Source organism: Urocitellus parryii, chromosome 10 (genome assembly GCF_045843805.1).
Source record: "Urocitellus parryii isolate mUroPar1 chromosome 10, mUroPar1.hap1, whole genome shotgun sequence".
NCBI lineage: Eukaryota > Metazoa > Chordata > Mammalia > Rodentia > Sciuridae > Urocitellus > Urocitellus parryii.
Genome location: NC_135540.1, coordinates 114,819,912 through 114,842,335, shown reverse-complemented (window position 1 = coordinate 114,842,335; position 22,424 = coordinate 114,819,912). Strand labels below are relative to the sequence as shown.

Here is a 22,424-nt window from a genome sequence, read left to right as displayed (position 1 = left end):
CTTTGAAATTTTAAGATGTTGGTAATTCCATACACAGTGTCATATCACATACCATCATAAAGATACTAATAGAAAATCTCTGCAAATTGTAAAATATGACTTGCTGACAATGGGGGCAGTGCTTAGATAGATACATGATAAAATCTTTTACTATAAATAGTTCCAATGTTAACTTTTTCCATATGAAAAGCAAAGCCAAAATTACTATTGTTTTAAGAACATTAAATGACTCTAAAACACAATAAACTCTTTTTTTTTTTTCCTTTTGGTGGTGCTGAGGATTAAGCCCAGGGCCTTGTATATGCTGGCAAGCATTCTACCACTGAGTTACACCCCCAACCCTCAAAATAAACTCCCCTAATAGCATTTGCAGAATGTTTAAGAGTCCAAAGTAATAAAAATGTAAGCCTCATCTTTCTTTTATGCAGATTATTTTAAAAGGATTATAGCCATATTTCAAGTGAATGTTTACAAGGTAAGTAATGATTTAAGAATGTGCTCAATTTAAAGGCCACATGTAGAAGCTTTAAGAATTAAATATAATAACATAAATCACTAGTTAGGTTAACAAGAACACTTTATGTGCAGTACAATGACTTTTCAGAAATGCAAAGAAATTTTAAAAGCAAAAACCCCAGGACTAAACAGTTCACTAAGAATTTCTATTACTAACTTAGTAGTAGATTCATATAGGAAAAGCCTAATGTATTTAGATGCAATGCCAATTAAGTGTATGTGACAAAAATGAAAGAATTCAAAAATTTCAGGTCTCTAATACTAGACATTTTTATCCATATTTTAGCCACTTGAACAGAAGCCAATTCTAAATTATGATCCACAGACTCAGTGAATATATTAGCATCTCTCCCTGGATTGGTTTCCTAGTGAATTAGGAACAGATGTTAGGATATATGGGTGAGCCTTCTATGTTCAAGAGGCACAGCAGATAAAGGACTGCATCAGGCAGTTAGCTGATATTTGCCATTCAACATCTTTCTGCTTTAAATACTTTACTAGCTATGGATAGAGATGGGATAGTTTCCAGTGGGCCACTGCAAGACAAATCTTTACTCTGTGGTGTTCATTTATCCAAGATTTAACTTACCTGTGTTAATATTACCACTTTATCAGCATAAGTAATTAAGAGCTGGTTATATTATTTCAAGAAGTTGAGCACAAAACAAAGATGCACAAGAAGGAATGCAAGCAGTCACATTAGATTATATAATGAAATTATGCCTTTACAATGTTTATGGCCTATAATGTAATCATAATAAAGGGGGAAACACCCTATGAGTGTCACACAATTGTATCAGAGACTATTAAACAGTACAATAATATAGAGAAGTTTATTTAGTTCACACAAATAGTTTCTCAAATCTGTACAATGAAAAGCTAGACTGACCTAGGTAAAAATCCTTACATTTGATAACAAAGTATCTTCTAGCCCCATAAATCATATGTAATCACTTGTTAAGGAAAAAATTCCATAACCACATGGGTTGTGCAGACATTTTTTAATGCAATTTATATTTACTTTTTTGCCAAACTCAGCAAAAACAATGTAATCTTTTACTTTTTTATGCATTTCAAACTTCACTAATATCAATGTTCTTTTCTACCCCAATCCATCCCATTACCAAACAGGAATGAGGTAAGGGGTGGGAAAATATTCTTGATTGTTTCTAATTTTCTTCCTTTTCCCTTGGAATAAAACAAAACTTCATTAAAATTTTTTTGAAGTTGGAAGGATAACCAAAGTCTCAAAATTTTCTTCAAATACAGTAAATAAGTAAACAGGCATTCAAATGTCAGTAAGCTATTAAGCCCCAATATAGATGTAAGAAAGTTTCATTTTAACAGGGAAGTGTTAGAACAAAGAGAGGTGTCCTGAGAGGCACTCATTTACAAAATAAATTATAGCTTAAGTTATTACTAGATAGATTATTCCTGGCAAAGAGAGAAAGAATAAACTTTTCCCCTCCTTTCACATGAACCTTGTAAGGCTAGGGTATGGCTTGCAAATGTCATACTGGACTGTAAATTATCTACCATATTGATTATTCATGTTTATTTAAAGTATTCTTGGGTTAGGGAGATAGCTCAGCGGTAGAGCACTTGCCTAGCATGTACTAGGCCCTGGATTCAATGCCCAGCACTGCAAAAAAAAAAAAAAAAAAAAAATCTTAACATTAGACATTTTTAAAGGGAGTAAAAAAAATTATTAAAACAACCATTTCACTTCTCCTCCTAGTCTAGCCACATGAGTCAGCTGCAATATATGATACAGATTTCAGCTATAATTTGTAAAATATTCCAAGAGTTGCCACAGTTCCAAGAACTAGAGAAAACTGCCACCCACTAATAAACTACCAAAGTAAATGTAAATACAGTGTGGTTCTCATTTTCTTTCATATAATCCCAGGTAACCCCAAATAACTTTATAAATACCTTATGAAGAAAAAAACCTTAAGAACCTATCAAAACTATTAAAATATTTAAATGCAGAAAACTCAAATTTCCTTCAATCAGGTCACACAACACCCAAAAATTATGGTCACAGTTACAAACAGAATGAGTGGAATGTTTAAAGTTTAGGACAACCAAAAAAGCCCCACGTAACTTTTTAAATATAATCATTTACTCAAATATACTGTAAATGGGAATGGTGATAACACAGGAAGCAAAAATAAGTTTGCAAGTGAAATTTCTAGAAGCTCATGAAAACAATACCATCCCATATAGCAGATGCAAAAGGAAAAACAGTTCTAATGGGGTTAAAAGTACTCTGGTCATCTTCGTTCATTTGGTCTTGCAAGGTGTTAACTATTTTCACTTCCCATATCACAAAGTTAGTCCACAGGAGGAGCTGGTGGATCCTGTCCCTGGCATTGAAAAAAATAAATAAATTATTTGAGGGACTCCTTAGATCCTAGTGCAACCAATCTAACACAAATAAGTAAGAACTGAGTAGCAATGCTCCCACCCTCCAATCCCAAACGATATACTTATAAACTCATTTGGACTCTTCATATGTTCTGTAATGTTTGTCTCATTCTTCCCTGTGGTGTGGAAGAAAGGGTGATCTTCAAGCTAATAAAGTTAGTTTTTGATTCTTCTTGCTAAAGTGATGGGTTCAGTTAGTGCATTCATTAGGAAGCTTCAGACTTTTGTTTCTCATTGCAGGATCTATTGAAGAAGCTTGAGGCTCTATTTGTTCCTGGCAGCCATCCTGTAGCCACAGGGAAGCCCACTTTGGAATAAGCTAATGATAAAAGAAACTTTTAACCTTCTAAACACGGAACCCATCTTTGGATTTTTTATGTGTAAACTAATAAAGTCACTTATTCAAATCACTTTGAATTGTTTTTTGTTATTTGAAATAGAAAGTATCTGAACTGAAGAGAATAGAGCTTTTACAGTCTTCAGAAAGATTTTATTTATTTACCCTGACATACCCAGTTAAGGGTGATCAATATTTCTATCTGGAATCAGAATTAATATTGTTTTTGCTTATTACTAGGACAGAGGGACTACTATTCCTAGAACCTGCAGCCTGTAAGGAACTGAGGTTAAGGTGTTTGTCATTTTTAATGGATTCTACTAAGTCAGGTTAAGATGGATTTTGGGGGGCTGGGGCTGTAGCTCAGTGGCAGAGCCTTTGCCTTGCACATGTGAGGCACTGGGTTCGATCCTCAGCCCCACATAAAAATAAAAAAATAAAGGCATGCTGTCCATCTATAACTACAAAAACAATTTAAAAAAAATAGATTTTTTTTTTAGCTCCAAACATTGGGAAAGTTACTTTTTGATACAAAAGTAAGAAAGCTGCACACACAGTATAAGAAAAAAGTCTATGGAGGAAACAATGAGGATAATATGCAAATTTTATGAACTCTTCCCTCTCCAAGAAAAAGTACACTTAAAACTTTTTATATGTGCTATTTTTTTTTTTTTTGGTGGTGCTGAGGATTGAATCCAGGGGCATTCTATTATATCCATAGCCCCTTTTTAAAATTTTTTAAATTTTGAGACAGGGTCTAAGTTGCCCATGCTGGCCTCAATTAATAATTCTTCTGCCTCAGCCTCCTGAGTTACTGGGATCACAGGTGTGAAACCTGGTGCTGGTTTTGTCTTCTTTCTTAAGACAGCATACAATATATCTAAATGTTCTGCTCCTAAAACCAAAGCACTGACCAATTAACACTGCACATTTGCTTTCTCCTTATATACAAAATTAGTCTTAACTGAATTTTTTGTTTGTTATTTGTTTTCTATTTTGGTGGTGCTGGGGATTGAACCCAGGGCCATGTGCATTCGAGGCAAGCACTCTACCAACTGAGCTATATCCCCAGCCCTGAATTTTTTTAATACTTATTTTTTAGTTGTAGTTGAACACAATACCTTTATTTTATTTATTTATTTATTTTATTTTATTATTTATTTATTTATTTATTTTTTAATTTATTTATTTTATGTGGTGCTGAGGATGGAACCCAGAGCCTTGTGCGTGCTAGGCGAGCACTCTATCGCTGAGCCACAACCTCAGTCCTTAACTGAATTTTTAATATTAATATTGAGGAAATATTACAATATTGAGGAAAATTAGCAATTATTTTAGGAATTCAATATGGTGAAGTTTGAAGAAGAGAATTTAGCATTTAAGTGAATCTATCATAGAAATTTCTTTTGAAACAAATTTCATCCTATAGATGTTTTTTACATTTAGTAAAACTGACAAACAAAAATTGTATATATTTATCAGATACAACAAGTTTTGAAATGGTATATGCACTGTAGAATAGCTAAACTGATCTAATTAACATGTGCATAAAATTTTTAAAGAGATTACAACATATCAAATTGAAAAAAATAATGCATAAATACTTGTTCTGGTAAGGATTAAAAAGAATCCTTTAGTGAAGCTTTCATTAAAGATAGTAGGGAAAACTCTGTTGAGTCACTTTATATTTTTCACTTAGAAGATTCTAAAAATGTTTGCAATTATGACTATAAAGATTCATCAACATAAGGAATTCCTCTCTCCTAAGTTAATTTACTGTGATGCTGGAAAATGGGTTTGAAAGAAAAGGAGAGGAAAACAGGATGTAGCCAGATATGCTCACAATCTTTATTGTATTTAATAGCCAGAACAGAAGGGGGTAAAACATTTGAAATGAAGCTAGCTGGTAAGAGTGTTTCTGGGGGCTAGAAGAACTAGAGGGGATAGATCAACTGAAATGGATAGAATGGGCAATGCAGGACTGAGATTTGAGCAATACTGCTGTGGATTAACAGCTGGATTGTTTCTGATGTTCCTTATATAAGGAAAGATTGGAATTCCGACAGGCACAGTAGTGCACACCTGTAATCTCAGTAACTCAGAAGGCTGAAGCAGGAGGAAGGCAAGTTGGAGACCAGTCTCAGCAATTCAGTGAGACTCTTTCTTAAAATAAAAAACTAAAAAAGGTAGTTTACTGGCAGAGTGCCCTTGGTACCAAAAAAAAAAAAAGATAGGAATTTTTTAAAAAATTATTTTTGGACTACTACTATTTCTATGTTTAACTCCTCAAAAGGCAAAATAGCAACATATAGGAAAAACTCACTCCATGAATTGAGTCTTCCTTTTATTAATAAAGATATTTTAGTCAAAATACTTTTCCTCCTCTCCACGTCACATACATGCAACTCAACCAAAAAGGATTTATAATTCATATCACTTACATTATGAGGACTGGTTGGCTTTCCGGATAAGTTGGATCCTCTTAGATTAGGAGGTCTCAGCAAGAACAAGATCACTGCAATAACCATCCAGGCCATCAAGATCATAGTAATACTGATGCCATTGTCACCAGAGGGTCCTGGTACTAGAGACAAACAAAAAATGCATTTGTAGCAAAACTGTGGCCTGATTATATTATTGTTAAATCAATGTAAAAACAAAGTCTAATGTTTAAGTACAGCTTCAAAATTCTACTAAAATAAAAAGTAATTTAGAGAAGTACGATTGTGGAGTATATCTTCAATTTCCTTTTTTAAAAAATATTTTTTCTTTAATTGTAGTTGGACACAATACCTTTATTTTATTTATTTATTTTTGTGTTGAGGACTGAACCCAGGGCCTTGTACGTGCTAGGCAAGTACTCTGCTCTTGAGCCACAACCCAGCCCTAATTTCCTTTTCCTTCAGTGAGAAAAATCTACATGGTACATGATGTTAAATAGTCATAAACCAAATAACAATATATATATTTTTTTATTTTGGAAGTATTGAGAATTAATCCCAGGGGTGCTCTACCACTGAGCTATATCCCCAGAACTTTTCGTTTTATTTTGAAATAGATCTTTTTTAAAAAAAAAAAAATTTTGTAGTTGTAGATGGACAGAATGTCTTTATTTATTTTTATGTGATGCTAAGGATCGAACCCAATGCCTCATTCATGCAAGGCAAGTGTTCTACCACTGAGTGATAGCCTCAGTCCTTGAAATAGCCTCAGTCCTTGAAATAGGATCTTGCTAAATTGAAGAGGCTGTCCCTGAACTTCTAGTCATCCCGACTCAGCCTCCTGACTAGCTGGGATTATAGACATGCTCCAACAGGCCAACAACAAATAAAGATTTTGAATAGTGTGATAGTTCTTAATATTTTGGGGTAATAATCCTCTGAGAATATGATAAAAATTAAGGACTTTGTCCATTATAAGATTTAACACAATATGCACATTCAACAATTTTGTATATCATGTGGAAGGTTCATGAACCCACAAGGCCACCAATCCACAGACTTGCTGAAATCTATAACCCCCTCCCCCAATCTACTTTTTTTTTTTTCAGTATTGGGGATTGAACCCAGGGCCTCATACATGCTAGGCAAGCACTCTACCAATGAGTTACAGTTAAGTTACAATCTTAAAAACAGGATGTGGGACTGAAGTTGTAGTTCAGTGGTACAGCACTTGCCTATCATGTGTGAGGGACTGGGTTTGATTCTCAACACCTCATATAAATAAAGATTCAATGACAACAAAAAATATTTAAAGGGGCTGGGATGTGGCTCAAGTAGTAGCGCTCGCCTGGCATGCATGCGGCCCAGGTTGGATCCTCAGCACCACATACAAACAAATATGTTGTGTCTGCCAAAGACTAAAAAATAAATATTAAAAATTCTCTCTTTAAAAAAATATTTTAAAAAAGAAAAAAAAGGATGTAAGGAAAAGGGAACATCTAGGTTGTATACTATATAAATTAAAATGTCCCTTTTACGAAAGATTATTTTGGCCTTCTTTTTCAGAAAAAGTTGAAATCTATGTATTTATCAGGAGAAAGAAGAGAGAGATATATGTGTGTGTGTGTGTGTGTAGCTCTATTTCTGAGATCCTTGAGGCAGCCATGTCTTATTTAATAAGTGTCTAGCACAGTATCTGGCTTATGATACAAGGTGAAAACATAAATGAAACACAGATATTTAAAAGTGAAATTATTTATTATTATTTATTTATTTTTTGGTACTAGGGATTAAACTCAGAGGCACTCAACCACAGAACCACATCCCCAGCCCTATTTTGGATTTTATTTAGAGACAGGGTCTCATTGAGTTGCCTAGCGCCTCACCATTGCTGAGGATCGCTTTGAACTCAACGACGCTCCTGGCTCAGCTTCCCAAGCCGCTGGGATTACAGGTGTGCACCACCACGCCTGGCAAAAGTGAAATTATTAAAGATTTCAATTTTTAAAAATTTTAAGTACAAAAGATTAGCTATCTAGAGAAAAACATAGTATCTCTAGCCTATTAATACTACATTGGTTTTGTTTTCCCTGTATTAGAAGAAAGTAAAAGAAATCCAGACAAGATGCTGAAACTATGATGATGCACACATTAGGGTCCACAGGCCCAAGGCTGACTTCCGAAAAGAGAAGGGATCAGTCAGTGGCTATACTGAGGCCAAAGGCCTCAGTAACCAAAGGAGACGGAATCAGCTTAAGAGCTGGGCTGGCCCAAGAATTGACCAGATTGGAATAGAGCTTCTGTTCCAACCCCAGTCATTTTACTAGAAACAGCCAAGGTACCTAGGGTTACCTAATGTCATGAGAGTTTTCTACATTTACTGTCTACATCACCTTTGTCTTATGTGTCATTATCACAATTGCCTGGTTTTCTTTCTAATACTTGGGCACTTCTTTACATGCACACTTTCCAAGTATTCCAAATTTTAAGATTTTAGAATTTGCAGGGTGCAGTGGTGCATGCTTGTAATCTCAGCGGCTTGGGAGGCTGAGGCAGGAGGATTGTGAGTTTGAAGCCAGCCTCAGTAATTTAGTGAGGTCCTAAGCAACTCAGTGAGATGCTATCTCAAAATAAAGTATGAAAAAGAGCTGAGGATGTGGCTCAGTGAGTGGCTGAGCACTGCTGGTACCAAAAAAAAAGAAAGAAAGGAAAAAAAAATTTAGAATTCTTCAGTCAACTTTTCTTCTCCACACACTCATCCTCACCTATGCCTTCATTTACATTCTGCATGCAGACCGCAATTAAATTTACACCTAGCTTCAACTCTTCTGAACGCCAGACTTCAATATCCAACTGTTTACCTACATTAATATTTCTCCTTTTTCTCCCTATGTCAATATTTCTTAATTTGTACTGTACATTAGAGTCATTCAACAGCTTCTTTAAAAATACAGAAATCTCATCTCACGCTTAACATTCTCAATATTTCAAACTAAAACTATTAGCATCTTCCCTGTCCCACTCCTCTACCAAACCGGGTCTCCATTCATCCAGTTGCCCAAGCAGGGAAGTTCTTTCTCAATAATCTCCATTTTATATTTTATGAGAGTCCTATCAATTTTACTTCCTAAATATCACTCAGATCTGCCCACTCCCCCCACTCACCTATGTGTTGAAGCTATCACCACCTCTTGTCTGATCTCCCTATATCTATTCTTGCCTCCTTTTTCCTCTCTACTATTACATGAATATTTTTAAATAAATATTATTTTTATTATTAAAAATAGCTAAGACTTGAATTGCTACTTTGAACTAGGTACTATCTCTTAATCCTTTTTAACAATCTTACTCTATGGTGGGTACTATTTTTTTTTTTTTTGCAGTTGTAGATGGACAGAATGCCTTTATTTATTTTTATGTGGTGCTAAGGATCGAACCCAGTGCCTCACATATGCTAGGTAAGCGCTCTGCCAATGAGCTCAGCCTCAGCCCCTATAATCTTTATTTTATAGATTAAAACTGGGAAATAGGGAACTAAATCCCAATCTCATATAACTGGTACATGTCAAAGATGGGATTTTGATGGAGGCAATCTCATTAATTGTTTGCTGTCATAATCTCTGACAATACCACATAATGACACACATTCCTGAAAATTATTAGTTCTGTGGGTAGTAAAATAGAAAAACATGGATTCAAAAAGGGATAAGCAAGTTTATAACTAGTTACGTAAAACTAGATTATTTAAGGCTAGTCAAAGAAACATAATAATGCTTTGTATATACTATCACTACCACTACTTTTTTTTTGGGGGGGGTGGTCAGGGTTTGAACCCAGGTCCACTTAACCACTGAGCCACATTCCAAGTTCTTTTTATTTCTTATTTTGATACAGGGTCTTGCTAATTTGCTAAGGCTAGCTTTGGACTTGTGATCCTCCTCCCTCAGGCTCCTGAGCTGCTGAGATTACAGGTGTGCACCACCATGCCTGGTTTATATTATCACTAGTGCCCTGGCTCAGAAATAAAATGGTTAATTACTTATATAGACTACAAGTCTACCCAAAGTCAATTCATGTTTTGCAACTTAATGCTTTGTTTTTTCATATTCTTTGCAAGTCCTCACATTGCAAGTTCAACGAATCCTTATTTATAGACAAAGCATCCTTTAAGATGGGGAGGGGAATATGATGTTGTAATGAGAAAAAGGGGAAAAAAAAGTGTGTCACATTAGATTGGATAGAGAGAAAGGATGGGAGAGGAGGGGAGGAGTAGGGAGGATAGGAAGGACAGCAGAATAGACAATGTGATTGATGTATGTACATTCCATGTATGTATTATATATCAAAATGCATTCTACTGTCATGAATGACTAAAAAAATAAAGAAAAATTAAAAAAAAAAAAAGATGGGGAGGGGAATGGTGGCACAGGCCTGTAATCCCAGTGACTGGGGAGGCTGAAGCAGCAGGACCACCAAGTTTAAAGCCAGTCTCAGCAACTTAGTGAAGCCCTAAACAACTTAGCGAGACTATCTGTAAAATAAATAAATAAATAAATAAATAACAAAAAACTGCCAGGCATAGTTGAGTTGATATAAAAATAGTTCAATGTTAATTTGGGAGGCAGCCCTGCCCAAGGGCTGAGCATCCTCTCTCAGCCTTGAGTAAGGGGGGTGTTTGGTCTGGCATTGCACATGCATTGTGGGAAGCAAGTGGCCTCCACCTCTAGCCCTGGACTTGGGCGTTACCCAATGGGATTGGCAACCCCCGCTTTGAAACTTTATCCCCTGCCTTATTTGGTGAAGGACATTCCACTGAAGCTCCTTTGTGTGTCCCCCCTCTCCACTATAAAAATAAAGAGATTCCGGGTGCACATTCTCTTGCCTTCCAGAATGGGAGAAGACCCATGAGGTCACAGAGCAGTCCCACCCTCCATCTGAGAAACTCATGTCCGTGTGTTGCGTGATTTCTTCGCGGTTTTCTTAGTTTAATGTTGCAGCCAGCTCCTTTAAACCCAGCTCATCTCGTCAGAGCAGGTTGATGGTGAGAGTTGAGGAAATAATTATTTTTCCTTCCTGTCACATACATTAAAAGAATATTTGTGCTGAGCCTGGGTGGTACATGCCTGTAATCTCAGCTGCTGGGGAGGCTGAAGAATGAAGATCCCCAATTGAAAGCCAGCCTCAGCAACTTAGTGGGGCCCTAAGCAACTCAATGAGACCCTGTCTCTAAATAAAACACAAGATAAGGATGAGGATGTGGCTCAGTGGCTGAGTACCCCCAAGTTCAATCCCCGTAACCCCCCGCAAAAAAAGAACTAGGGATGTGGCTCAGTGGTTAAGCACCGCTGGGTTCAATCCCATCCCAACCCATCCCCTGCCAAAAAAGAAGCCCAGTATCCTTTGAAAGAAAAAGTCTGCTCCTTTTTGAGGCTCTCTATTAGTCCCCTGTGTCTCCTACTCTCCTACTGTGGTTCTATCACAGCTTTCCTCCTTCCTGCTTATTGCGGCCAGAGGCTGGTTAGCCACCATTCTGAACATTCTCTGCTGATTTTACCTAATGACTCTCTCTCCACTGCCTACTGCTTCAACTCCGAGCTCTTCAGGTTGGCCTTTGCTTGTATGATTTGGCTCTCTCATCTAACTGTATCTCTCACCACTTTTCAGAAAACATGTCCTCTGCTCTAGTCACTCCATACTTCTTTAGCCAATGGTTCCCTGGCCTGGCTGTGTATCAGAATATCCTGTGACGAAGATTACAGATTCTGAGGTCCTGCCTGACACCATGTGATTCAGGAGCAGCTTAGGGGTGTGGCCAACAAATACCAATATCATTTAAAAGCCTTACAAATGAATCTGATATAAAAATAGTTCAATGCTAATTTGGTTGGCAACATATACCAACTACACAAATTCAGTTCTTCTGGGACACTCATCATCTCCCCCCACTGGCACACTTTTACAACTAACCTCTATTTATTCACCTATATCCCTCCCTTTCCTTTAAAATCTCCATTTTCTCTGCCATTCTTTCCTCTGCTTTCTCTAAAATAATATAGCATTTTAAATTATCTAACTAAAAGAGAACTTTTAAATTCTCCTAAATTAGGTTATAATTTTTAAAGAACTTAGACCACTGGGTGAGGTGTCATACAACTATAATATCAGTGACTCGAGAGGCTGAGGCTGGAGGACCTCAAGTTTGAAGCCAACTTCAGCAACTTAAGAGACCCTGTTTCAAAAAACAAAAAGGATGGGGATGTAGCTCAGGGGTAAAGTGTCCCTGGGTTCAACCCCCAATACCAAAGGAAGGCACTGAGACCATCTCCTAGCTGTTTGATTCTACTACTTATTAGTAGTATATAGTAGTAGGTAACCTTTGTGCCTCAATTTCTTTAACTATGAAACAAATATCACCATCATCTCACAGAGTAATTGTAAGGATTTAAATGGTCAACACACAAAAAAGAAGCTAGTACAGTGCTGGTACACAGTAGATATTTGATAAACTATCCTGTACCAGTAATAGGATCAATTAGAGCATAGAAAAGAATGAATGCAGACAGATCCTGGTATGAAATAGCAGGCTAGATAAAACGGTAAAGTGGGAATGGAAAAGTCACAAATATAAATGGTGACAGGATGGAAGAAGGACAATAACTGGTGAATAATTGAACAGGTGGCAGGAGGAGATGAAAAAAAAAGTGAAAAGGGGCTGAGGTTGTGGCTCAGTGGTGGAGTGCTTGCCTAGCATGTGTGAGGCACTGGGTTTGAGCCTCAGCACCATGTAAAAATAAATAAACAAAATAAAGGCATCGTGTTCATGAACAACTAAAAAAAAAAAAAAGAAAAACAAGAGAAGGATGTCTCCAAAATTCCTAAAGTATGGGTGTAGGCATAAGAATTTCTCTACTTAAGAGTCTAAACAGGGGCTGTATAGCTCAGTGGTAGCATGTGTGAGGCACTGGGTTTGATCTTCAGCACCACATAAAAATAAAGAAAGGTATTGTGTCTATCTACAACTAATATATATATATATATAATTTTTTTTAAAAGAGCCTAAACCAGGCAGGACATGGTGGAACATGTCTATAATCCCAGAGATGCACAGGCTGAGGTAGGAGAAACATAAGTTGGAGATTAGCCTTAGCAACTAAATAAGACTTTAAGTAACTTAGTGAGACCCTGTTTTCAAATTAAAAACATAAAGGCCTGGAGATATAGCTCAATGGTATAGTGTTCCTGGGTTCAACCCCTAGTAAATCCACCCCCAGACCAAGCAAAAAGGCTAAAATGGATATCATTTTTGTGACCTCCAAGGTTTGATAAGATCATTTCCTTTTTACCTACCCAGTGCTGGGGATTAAACCCAGGAGCCTTGCACATGATAAGCAAATACCCTCCCTCTGAGCTAATCCCCAATTACCTTCTAATTCTTCAATAACTCAACGCCCATCTCAATAAATAATAATTGAGCTGGGCACAGTGGTGCATGCCTATAATACCAGCTGCTCAGGAGGCTGAGGCAGAAGAATCCCAAATTCAAAGCCAGCCTCAGCAAAAGCAAGGCACTAAGCAACTCAGTAAGACTCTGTCTTTAAATAAAATACAAAATAGGGCTGGGAATGTAGCTCAGTGATAGAGGGCTTGCCTAGTATATATGAAGCACTGGGTTCAATTCTCTGCACTGCATATGAACAAACAAAAATAAAGGTCCATTGACAACTAAAAAATATTTTTAAAAAAGAAGAAGAAAATAAAATAATAGCTAATGTTTTTCTGTTTCTAGCAGTCCCACAAAATTAAGAATGGCACTAGAATTGACATAGTGTGCAAGCGTATTAACAAAAAATTGGAAACAAACCTCAAGAGCCCTGATTAATCAAGAGCCCCTGATTAATAAATTATGGTACATCCATACAATGGGATACTGTGAAGATACAAAAAATGTTAAGTCTCTCTGAAATATGCCTTTTAACATTTTTATTTTGGTGATTAGGATAAAACCCAGGGCCTTGCACTTACTAAGGACACACTCTACCACTGAGACATGGCCAGCAAAGATTTGCTTTTTGGGAGGATAGAAAAAATAGCAGGTGAAGAACAGTGTGTAAAAGGAAGCAGGATGGAGAATATATATATTTATACATATATGTGTATTTATATTTGAACAAAAACTTTGGAAAGGTGCACAGGCTAATACCTACACAAATGACCTGGGGAGATAGAAAATGTGAGTAGGAAGACAACTTTTAACTGTATTCTGATTAAGTTCTTTTTATTTATTTATTTTTTTTTGTATTAGAGATTGGATTAAGAGGCATTCTACTACTAATTCTACTATTGTCTACATCCCCAGACTTTTTTTGTTTCTTTGTTTAAGGCAGGGTCTAAGTTGCCCAGGCTGTAATCTTCCCACTTCAGCCTTCCAAGTAGCTGAAATTGCAGGCATGCATGTACCAGGTAAGTTCTTAATTTCTGAACAATATGTAAATATGTAAATTTATTCACAACACTATCACCAAAAAAGGTACTCTAAAATATCATGGGATTGAATACACTTAATATCTAAACTGATTCAGACTCCATAAAATATTTATAAACAGGGAACCAATGAGGTCACTATAGGTTTTTTGTGATTATTTGCATCCTTTATGACAAGCTCTATTTCATAAAGTGTCAGAACAGGAGAAAATCAGGGTTAGACAGGTCTGGAAAAGTATGCTTCTCACACTTTCCAACACTATATACAGCAAATAAACACAAATAATGAGTTACTACTTTAAAATTAGTTCAGAGAGTTCAATGGGCCAAATTATGTGCCCACTATGCTTTATTTAAAAAAAGAATAACAACTTTTTGGCACTTATAATTGTGAATGCACACACATAATCATTAAGGAGGATAAAAATCTTTCCCTAAGAATTCCCTGTAAATTATTTGACCTGAGTATTTCTCATTCTAGATTTGGTAAGATACCAAATCAAAAAATACAGCATTTCCTGTTTTGCTTAAGCATGAAGTCTTTGGTTACAAGCAAATAAACAGAACTGATACTCAGAGCTTTACAAATAAGGTGCCAAGTGGACTCTGTACAGTAGTACATGCCTGTAAAGCCAGAGACTTGGGAGGCTAGGACAGGTCTGTAAGTTTGAGGCCAGCTGTAGTGAGACTATATCTCAAAATAAAATACAAAGGGTTGAGGAGGTAGCTAAATGGTAAAGCAACCCTGGGTTCAATCCCTAATGCTGCCAAAAAAAAAAAAAAAAAAACACAACACCAAGTGGAATATTCACGATGAAGTTGTTAGAAATCAAGAAGATGAGAGACAGGGAGATTCCCTGAGTTGAGAGGTCCTGAAGGATTTTTCACTATAAACTTAGGAAAGTTTCCAGTGGGAAAAGTAGAAACAGAACAGCACTAAAAGTGGACAGGTACCAGTAGGATTTAACCCTATAATTTTTGGTTGCATAATCATGTTATCCTCAGTACAGTTATCAAATTTCAAGCTGATTAACTCCAAAATTAAGTTAACCATAGAGCTGAAATGCTCCATACAACTCTTTCTCTGAAATGCAGTCTTTTGGGAGAAGGAGCAAACTTGTTCGATATATGTTTTTAAAAAGCAAAACTGTGGTTAGACATCACAATAAAAGTGGAATTTAGCTCAATATAAGGAATCATGCAACTAGAGCTGCTCACAGTGGAACTGCTACCACGTGAAACAAATGAATTCCACATTCAATTAAACCATCTCAAATACATGCAACACTCTATAGTGACCACAAAGGGTATGAAAGGTACAAATGCAAGTAAGCCATAGCCTTGAACAAGTTCAAAGTCTGAAATGCAGTCATCACAAAAAAACATAACGCAATCTGAGACAGGCCTCAAAGATGATTTGGCGCTCATTAGCCAGAAGACTGGTGGCAATGGGTGGAGGAGAAGATGGAGAAACATGAGCAAAGGCAGAAGCATGTTGTCTACTGGGAATGTCATGAGCACACAGAGTAGATGCGAGGAGTAATGGAGATGAGCTGAACTGTGAAAAGTCTCCCATGTCATGTTAAGTTAGAAGTGCCTTTACAGGTGATGGGGATGGGGGTGACACTAAAGGCTTTAATGGCAGGAATGTCAGACTCTGGTCTGGAATTTCAGAAAGATGATGACAGTTATTGTAAAAGAACTAAATTTGGAACACAGGAGACCAAGTAAGATTCTATAGGCAGAACTAAGACAATAGATGAAGAGGACACAATTAAGCATCCCCAGCAAAGGTAGAGATGAAGGGAACAATATTTAGATGTTAAAAATAAAAAAACCAAAAGGATTTAAGGAATGAGAAGTCAAAGGTGATCTCCATAGTTCCTTAATGTTGTTCTGCTATTCTATCATTTTCAAACTGTGTTCTGTGAGGGTATTCCATGGTTTCAGTTTAGTAGATTTTAGGGAGATAGGCTGAATGAAAACCATCCTCCGCTTTGTTTAAAGGGTTCCATTAAAAAAGAAAAAGAAGGTTGGGGGCATAGTTCAAAGGTAGAGTTAGGCTTGCCTAATATGCCTGAGGCCCTGGGTTTGTTTAATGCCCAGCACCACGAAAAATAAACAAACATTAAAGACTCTCAGGCTAATTTTCTGATCATTAACAAACCACAGTACAATAAACAGTAATGCGAGATCCCATTAGAAAGGACAAAATGAACTATGTCTCTATTTATTTATTTTAGTGCTGGAGATTAATCCCAGTGCCTCATCAAGTCAAGCACTCACTCTGCCACTGTACTACACTCCCAGTCCCTGAACTGTCTTCAAAGGTTGTTCTGCGAAAGGCAGAGCAATGTTCTTCACATGGTTGCTTTCCATGGTAGGAAAACATGATGACAACAAAATGTGGTGACTTTAAGATATAGCAGATTAAGGAAGAAAATGTTAAAAGAAGATGGCATGGTTTAGACTTGGAAACTACCAAAGCATACAAGGAAGTAGGAAAATTATTGCCTTGGTGCTACAAATACAGAAAACAGATGAAAAGTTTCCACCCACTTCTAGCTATCTTTGCCCTTAAGGATAGTAAATAAAATATATAGTTGCGAGAGATAGGTGCTAAATGGAAAAATGTAAAGAGGAATGGGGTATGGGAAACGAAAGGCATTTTATACGGCTAAGGGAAGTCTCACTGAGACAGTGAGCTGTGAGGCTATCTGAAAGAACATCCCAGGTAGAAGAAACAGCAAGTATTCCTGATCAGGGGCCTATGGGATATGCAATGGAGGCCAATATAATTGTAGTGAAGTGAACCAGAGTTCAGATGTAGAGTAAATTTGGAATATAACAAAATATTAAATAAAAAGAATATCAGAGATAAGGTTGTAGTTCAGTGGTAGAGCTCTTGCTTAGCATGTGGGAGTCACTGGGTTTGATTCTCAGCACCACATACAAATAAATAAAAGGTCCATTGACAGCTAAAAAAAATATTTTAAAAAAAGAATATCAGAGGTCAGATCATGTAGACCTTATAGGTCATAATAAGGACTTTGGCTTCTATTATGCATTAAACAGAAAACCTCTGAAGAATTTTGGGCAAAAATAAGAAAACATCTGTTTCTCATTTTTACAGGACCACTGTGAGTTTTTTTAAAATTTAATATTTTTAAAAGAATTAGGGCTGGGCACAGTAGTGCATGCCTGTAATCCCAGCAACTCAGGAGGTTGAAGCCCTAAGCAACTTAGCAAGACCCTGTCTCCAAATCATGGGAGAGTGGGGGGAGAATTTAGGCTCATTGGAGAAATTAGAGGAATCTTCTGCTCTAACTATTTAAAAGCATGAATCCAAGAAAGGATTTTCCTCAAAAGCTAAAGGAACTTTAGGGAGGAAATAACTTGCTAATATGGCTAAATGAATATTCAATCTCAAGAGTTCTGCCTTTCTATTTGTAGTAATGGAATGACACTTTGTCCACAGTAATACAATATATTTGGTTTTATAGGTGGGCTGGATCCAAGAGTCACAAATACCGCACATATAATAAACACTTATTATAGAAGTTCCATAAGATTATTTTCAACTTAGAAAAGCAGGGTTTAGCTTCCTTGCTGAGGCAAATATTTGAGCTGCACATTGTAGATTAATGGATGCTACTAAAGAAGCAGACTAAGAAACATGGAGTGGGGGAATCACCACCCAAACGAAAATGTGCGTCACTACTGCTTTAGTGCAGACCACCAATTTCATGTGTTACCTAGCTGCACTAACAGTCTATATTCTAACAATATTTCTACTTTATGCTAGGCACTGTACTAGTTCATACTTCTCTAGTTGTTGCATTTATAGGAGTTGGTGGGACACCCAGTTCACAAAGCAACACAAATAATAATGAGGGGTAAGAAGTCTCTTTACATTGCTACCTTATTATCTTATCTTAGATTCAAATATAAAATAAAAGAAAGCTTGACTTCAGAGATATTAAATATAAGTAACTATAATAAATGTAATTTAGGGACTTGAGATACAGCTCAGGGGCAAAGTGCTTGCATAGCATACACAAGGTCCTAGGTTCACCACACAAAAGAGTAAAAATAATTTGGTCATGTGTCAAAAGCCTTTACATGTGTGAAGGAAACCTCAGAATATGTCACTCTAAAATATTCCTCTTTGACATAAATATTATTTTTGAACTCAAGATAATTAAGAGATAGCAAATGAAAGAAAAGCTCTCCATATATCCTACCATTTTCTTTTTTTTTTTTTTAATATTTATTTATTTATTAGTTATTGGCGGACACAACATCCTTGTTTGTATGTGGTGCTGGAGGATCGAACCCGGGCCGCACGCATGCCAGGCGAGCGCGCTACCGCTTGAGCCACATCCCCAGCCCTATCCTACCATTTTCTGCCAAAGGACAGGATATAAATTCTTTGCTGGGGATAATTCTAGACTCTTTCTTTTTAACTTTTATTTATTTATTTGTTTATTTATTTATTTGCTGGAGATAATTCTAGATTCTTTCTTAACTTTTATTTATTTATTTATTTTTACATGTTGTTGAGGTTCGAACCCAATGCCTTGCACATGCGAGGCAAGCGCTCTACGCTAAGCCATAACCCCAGCCTCAATTCTAGACTCTTATCAGCACCAGAGGAATCTTCAAACAAACCTTATTCTATAAGTTTTGTCCTATATTTTCCTTCCCACGCTTTTCCTTTCGTGGAAACCTAAAACCTCCTTCTATTAAGTGTCATTTATTCTGCAAATTTATTGATCCTAGTTGAATATGCTATATAAGTAAGATTTCTAAGCTATTGCTTTAAGAGCTACTTTTCACTGAGGTTTCTCCCACGTGTGTACTGCCTGTACCAATAAACATGTTTTTCTCTTATTTATCTATTTTCTGTTATACATATATACGTATTCCAGCTAAGAACTATGAGGAGTTGAGGAAATAACTATTTTTCCTTCCTGGCATCTACATTAAAAGAATACTTGTGCTGAGCATGGGTGGCACACGCCTGTAATCCCAGCAGCTTGGGAGTCTGATGCAAGAGGATCATGAGTTCAAAGACAGCCTCAGCAACTTGGTGAGTCCCTCAGCAACTGAGTGAGACCCTGTCTCAAAATAAAAAATTAAAAAAGGGCTAGGGATGTGGCTCAGTGGTTAAGTGTTCCTGGGTTCAATCCCCAGTACAATAAAATAAAAATAAAAATTTTAAAATTATTTGCTATTGTTTATAATAGCAAAAAATATATTAGTAACCCAGGACTCCAACAAAAGGGAATCACTTAAATACTAGTGCATCCTCACAACAAATTATTAACTTTTTTTTTTTTTTGCAGTGCCTGATCTCTACCACTGAGCTATACCCCCAGACCAATAAATATTTTTAAGGTCAGATATAGATATATTTATAATATTGTAGTGAAAAAACATGAAGTAATCTCATTTCAGTAAATGTATATGAAATCCAACTGTGCTGCACTTCACCATCCTGTGAATGTCACAGTTCCTTACAGTCTGTTTTATTAGTTCCCCTCAAGATATTCTTATTTCTGAGTCTCCTCAAAAAGGGATGTGTTACTAGCAATTAGAGAAATGCAAATTAAAAGTACACTGAAATTTCATCTCACTCCAGCCAGAATGGCAATATAAGTATAAGAATATAAGTAACAATAAATTTTGGCAAAGATGTGGGGGGGAAAGGTACACTCATACGTTGCTGGTGAGACTGTAAATTGGCATAACCACTCTGGAAAGCAGTATGGAGATTCCTCAGAAAACTTGGAATGGAACCACCATTTGACCCAGTCACCCCACTCCTCAGCTTATACCCAAAGGACTTAAAATCAGCATACTGTAGTAATGCAGCCCCATCAATGTTCATAGCAGCTCAATTCACAATAGACATGCTAGGGTACCAACCTGGTGCCCTTCAACAGATGAATGGATAAAGAAAATGTGGTGTGTATATACACAATGGAATATTACTTAGCCATAAGAATGAAATTATGGCATTTGCCAGTAAGTGGATGGAAATGGAGAATAGCATGCTAAGTGAAAGAAGACAATCCCAGAAAACTAAAGACCAAATGTTTTCTCTGATATGCAGATCCTGACTCACAATGGTGGGGGAGAGTGAAAGTTCACTGGATTGGACAGAGGAGAATGGGAGAAAGGGAAGGGGGATGGGAATGGGAAAGACAGTAGAATGAATTGGACAGAATTTTCCTATGTTACATATATGAATACACTACTAGTGTAATTCCACATCTTGTATAACCACAAGAATGGGAAGTTATACTCCATGTATATATGATATGTCAAAATACATTCTATTGTCATGTATAACTAAAAAGAATAATTTTTTTTTAAAAAAGGAAGTGTCACATAATGGTCACCAAGTCTGTCAATTACCATATGAGATCCATCTTCCTGCTTTGATTCTCACTGTACAATCACTTTTGTCCATAAAGCCATGTGGAAAAACCTCCCTATTGCCCATCTCTCTTGGGAATGATAACATAGAGCCAAAAGAATCAACTCCCCCAAAGCTTCCAAACCTAGGAAAGAATGGCCTCCTCCCTTCCCTCAAATTTCCCTTGCCTGCCAATTGACACAAATAGATGCTAGGAAAAGAGCAGAGGATGTGAACTAGCAGTCTAGGTGTTCCAGTAAGTAGCTGAGGCCAGACATGAATTTGTGATCCTCCTGTCGTAGCCCCCAAGATGCTGGGATAACAGGTGTGTCCCACTGTGCCCGGCTAACTTAGTATTCTGAAAGTCTCTCCTTTTTTTCTTATTTGTGATTTTATAACTTTATCCAATGATAGGGTTATGTTTGTTTTTTGTTTTTTTAGTCCTAGGGATAGAATCCAGGGCCTCATGGCCACTGAGTCACAACCCCAGCCTGTTTTTTTTTTTTTTTTTTTTGTGGGTGGGGGTACCAGGGATTGAATTCAGGGGCACTCAGCCACTGAGCCACATCCCCAGCCCTATTTTGTATTCTATTTAGAGTCTGTCTAACTGGTTGCTTAGTGCCTTGCTTTTTGCTGAGGCTGGCTTTGAACTTGAGATCCTCCTGTCTAAGCCTCCCAAGCTGCTGGGATTACAGGCATATTCCACCACTCCCGGTTGGGTTTGTTTATGAGGAAGATAAAAATCAATGTGTAAGTTAAAAAATGAAATATTTAAGTAGCATATATATTACTGAAAACCATTTCCTTAAAGAGCAAATTGCTGAAACAACTTTTGACAATATTCATTCAACCTCTAATTCTGCTCCCAAGGCCAACCCTCCTCCTGCCCCTTTGGTACGTACATTCCTGAAGACATTCTGTGTCCGTGCAGTAAGACTGGGACTGCCGCAACTGAAGCGAATAAGAAGAAAGAAAAATTAACTATTAGACTTGACCAAAATTGGACAATAATTATTGGAAAGATGTTTTGAGCTGAGGGTGTAGGTGAGTGATGGAGACATGTGCTTAGCATGCACAAAGCACTCAGTTTGATCCCCAGTACCACAGAAAATACATATATATGTATATCCATATATATCTCTGTGTGTGTGTGTGTGTGTGTGTGTGTGTGTGTGTGTGTAGATATATCTACACACACACACATATTTTTTTTTCCAGTGCTGGAGATTGAAGCCAGGGCCTTGGGCAGGTTAGATGTGTACAGTACCATTGAGTTATATCTACAGGCCTTTTTAAAATTTTTGAGACAGGGTCTCACTAAGGTAGCCCAGGATGATCTCCAATTTGTGAATCTCCTGTTTCAGCTTCTCAAGTAATTGGGATTATGGGAATGTGCCACTGTGCCTGGTTTACTATATTTCACTGCATGAAAGAATCATTACTGTATTAATGTACATTCCAAATCTTGCACCAAAGACACATTAATAATAAATGACTTTTAAGTGATACTGGCACAAAAGCTTCACATAACGGTCACACCTCATTTCTTTACAAAAAAAATTTGGCATAAAATATGTAAAGACTATCTGGTAAAATATAGTATACACACTAGAAATCTTAAAAATATGCACTTTTTCACATACTTTGAATTACTGTAACAAATATTTATTGAGAACTTTCAATGTGCTAGGTACAAGAAGTTTGACTTATTATTTTGTTTAATCTTTAAAACCACTGGCAGGAGGCAGATACTATTATTCCGACTTACCAAATGAAGAAACTGAGTTTTGGAAGG

At 36.8% G+C, this 22,424-nt stretch overlaps 1 protein-coding gene and 1 non-coding gene across 3 annotated transcripts in view; both read right to left on the bottom strand.

Annotated features, from left to right (window-relative positions):
* Positions 1-207: 207 nt before the first annotated feature.
* The window catches only part of Smim14 (small integral membrane protein 14), a 67,769-nt gene continuing 45,552 nt past the window's right edge, over positions 208-22,424 (bottom strand). For both annotated transcript variants that reach the window (XM_026387257.2, XM_026387255.2), the window contains 3 exons: positions 21,532-21,580; positions 5,725-5,867; positions 208-2,885 (listed from right to left, as the gene is read on the bottom strand). In XM_026387257.2, coding sequence (XP_026243042.1) covers positions 2,853-2,885; positions 5,725-5,867; positions 21,532-21,580 — 225 coding nt within the window. In that variant the 3' untranslated portion in view covers positions 208-2,852. The remainder of the gene's footprint in view (positions 2,886-5,724; positions 5,868-21,531; positions 21,581-22,424) is intronic.
* Trnas-cga (transfer RNA serine (anticodon CGA)) lies at positions 4,281-4,353 on the bottom strand. Its single transcript has one exon. It is a non-coding gene; the product is annotated as a tRNA-Ser (tRNA).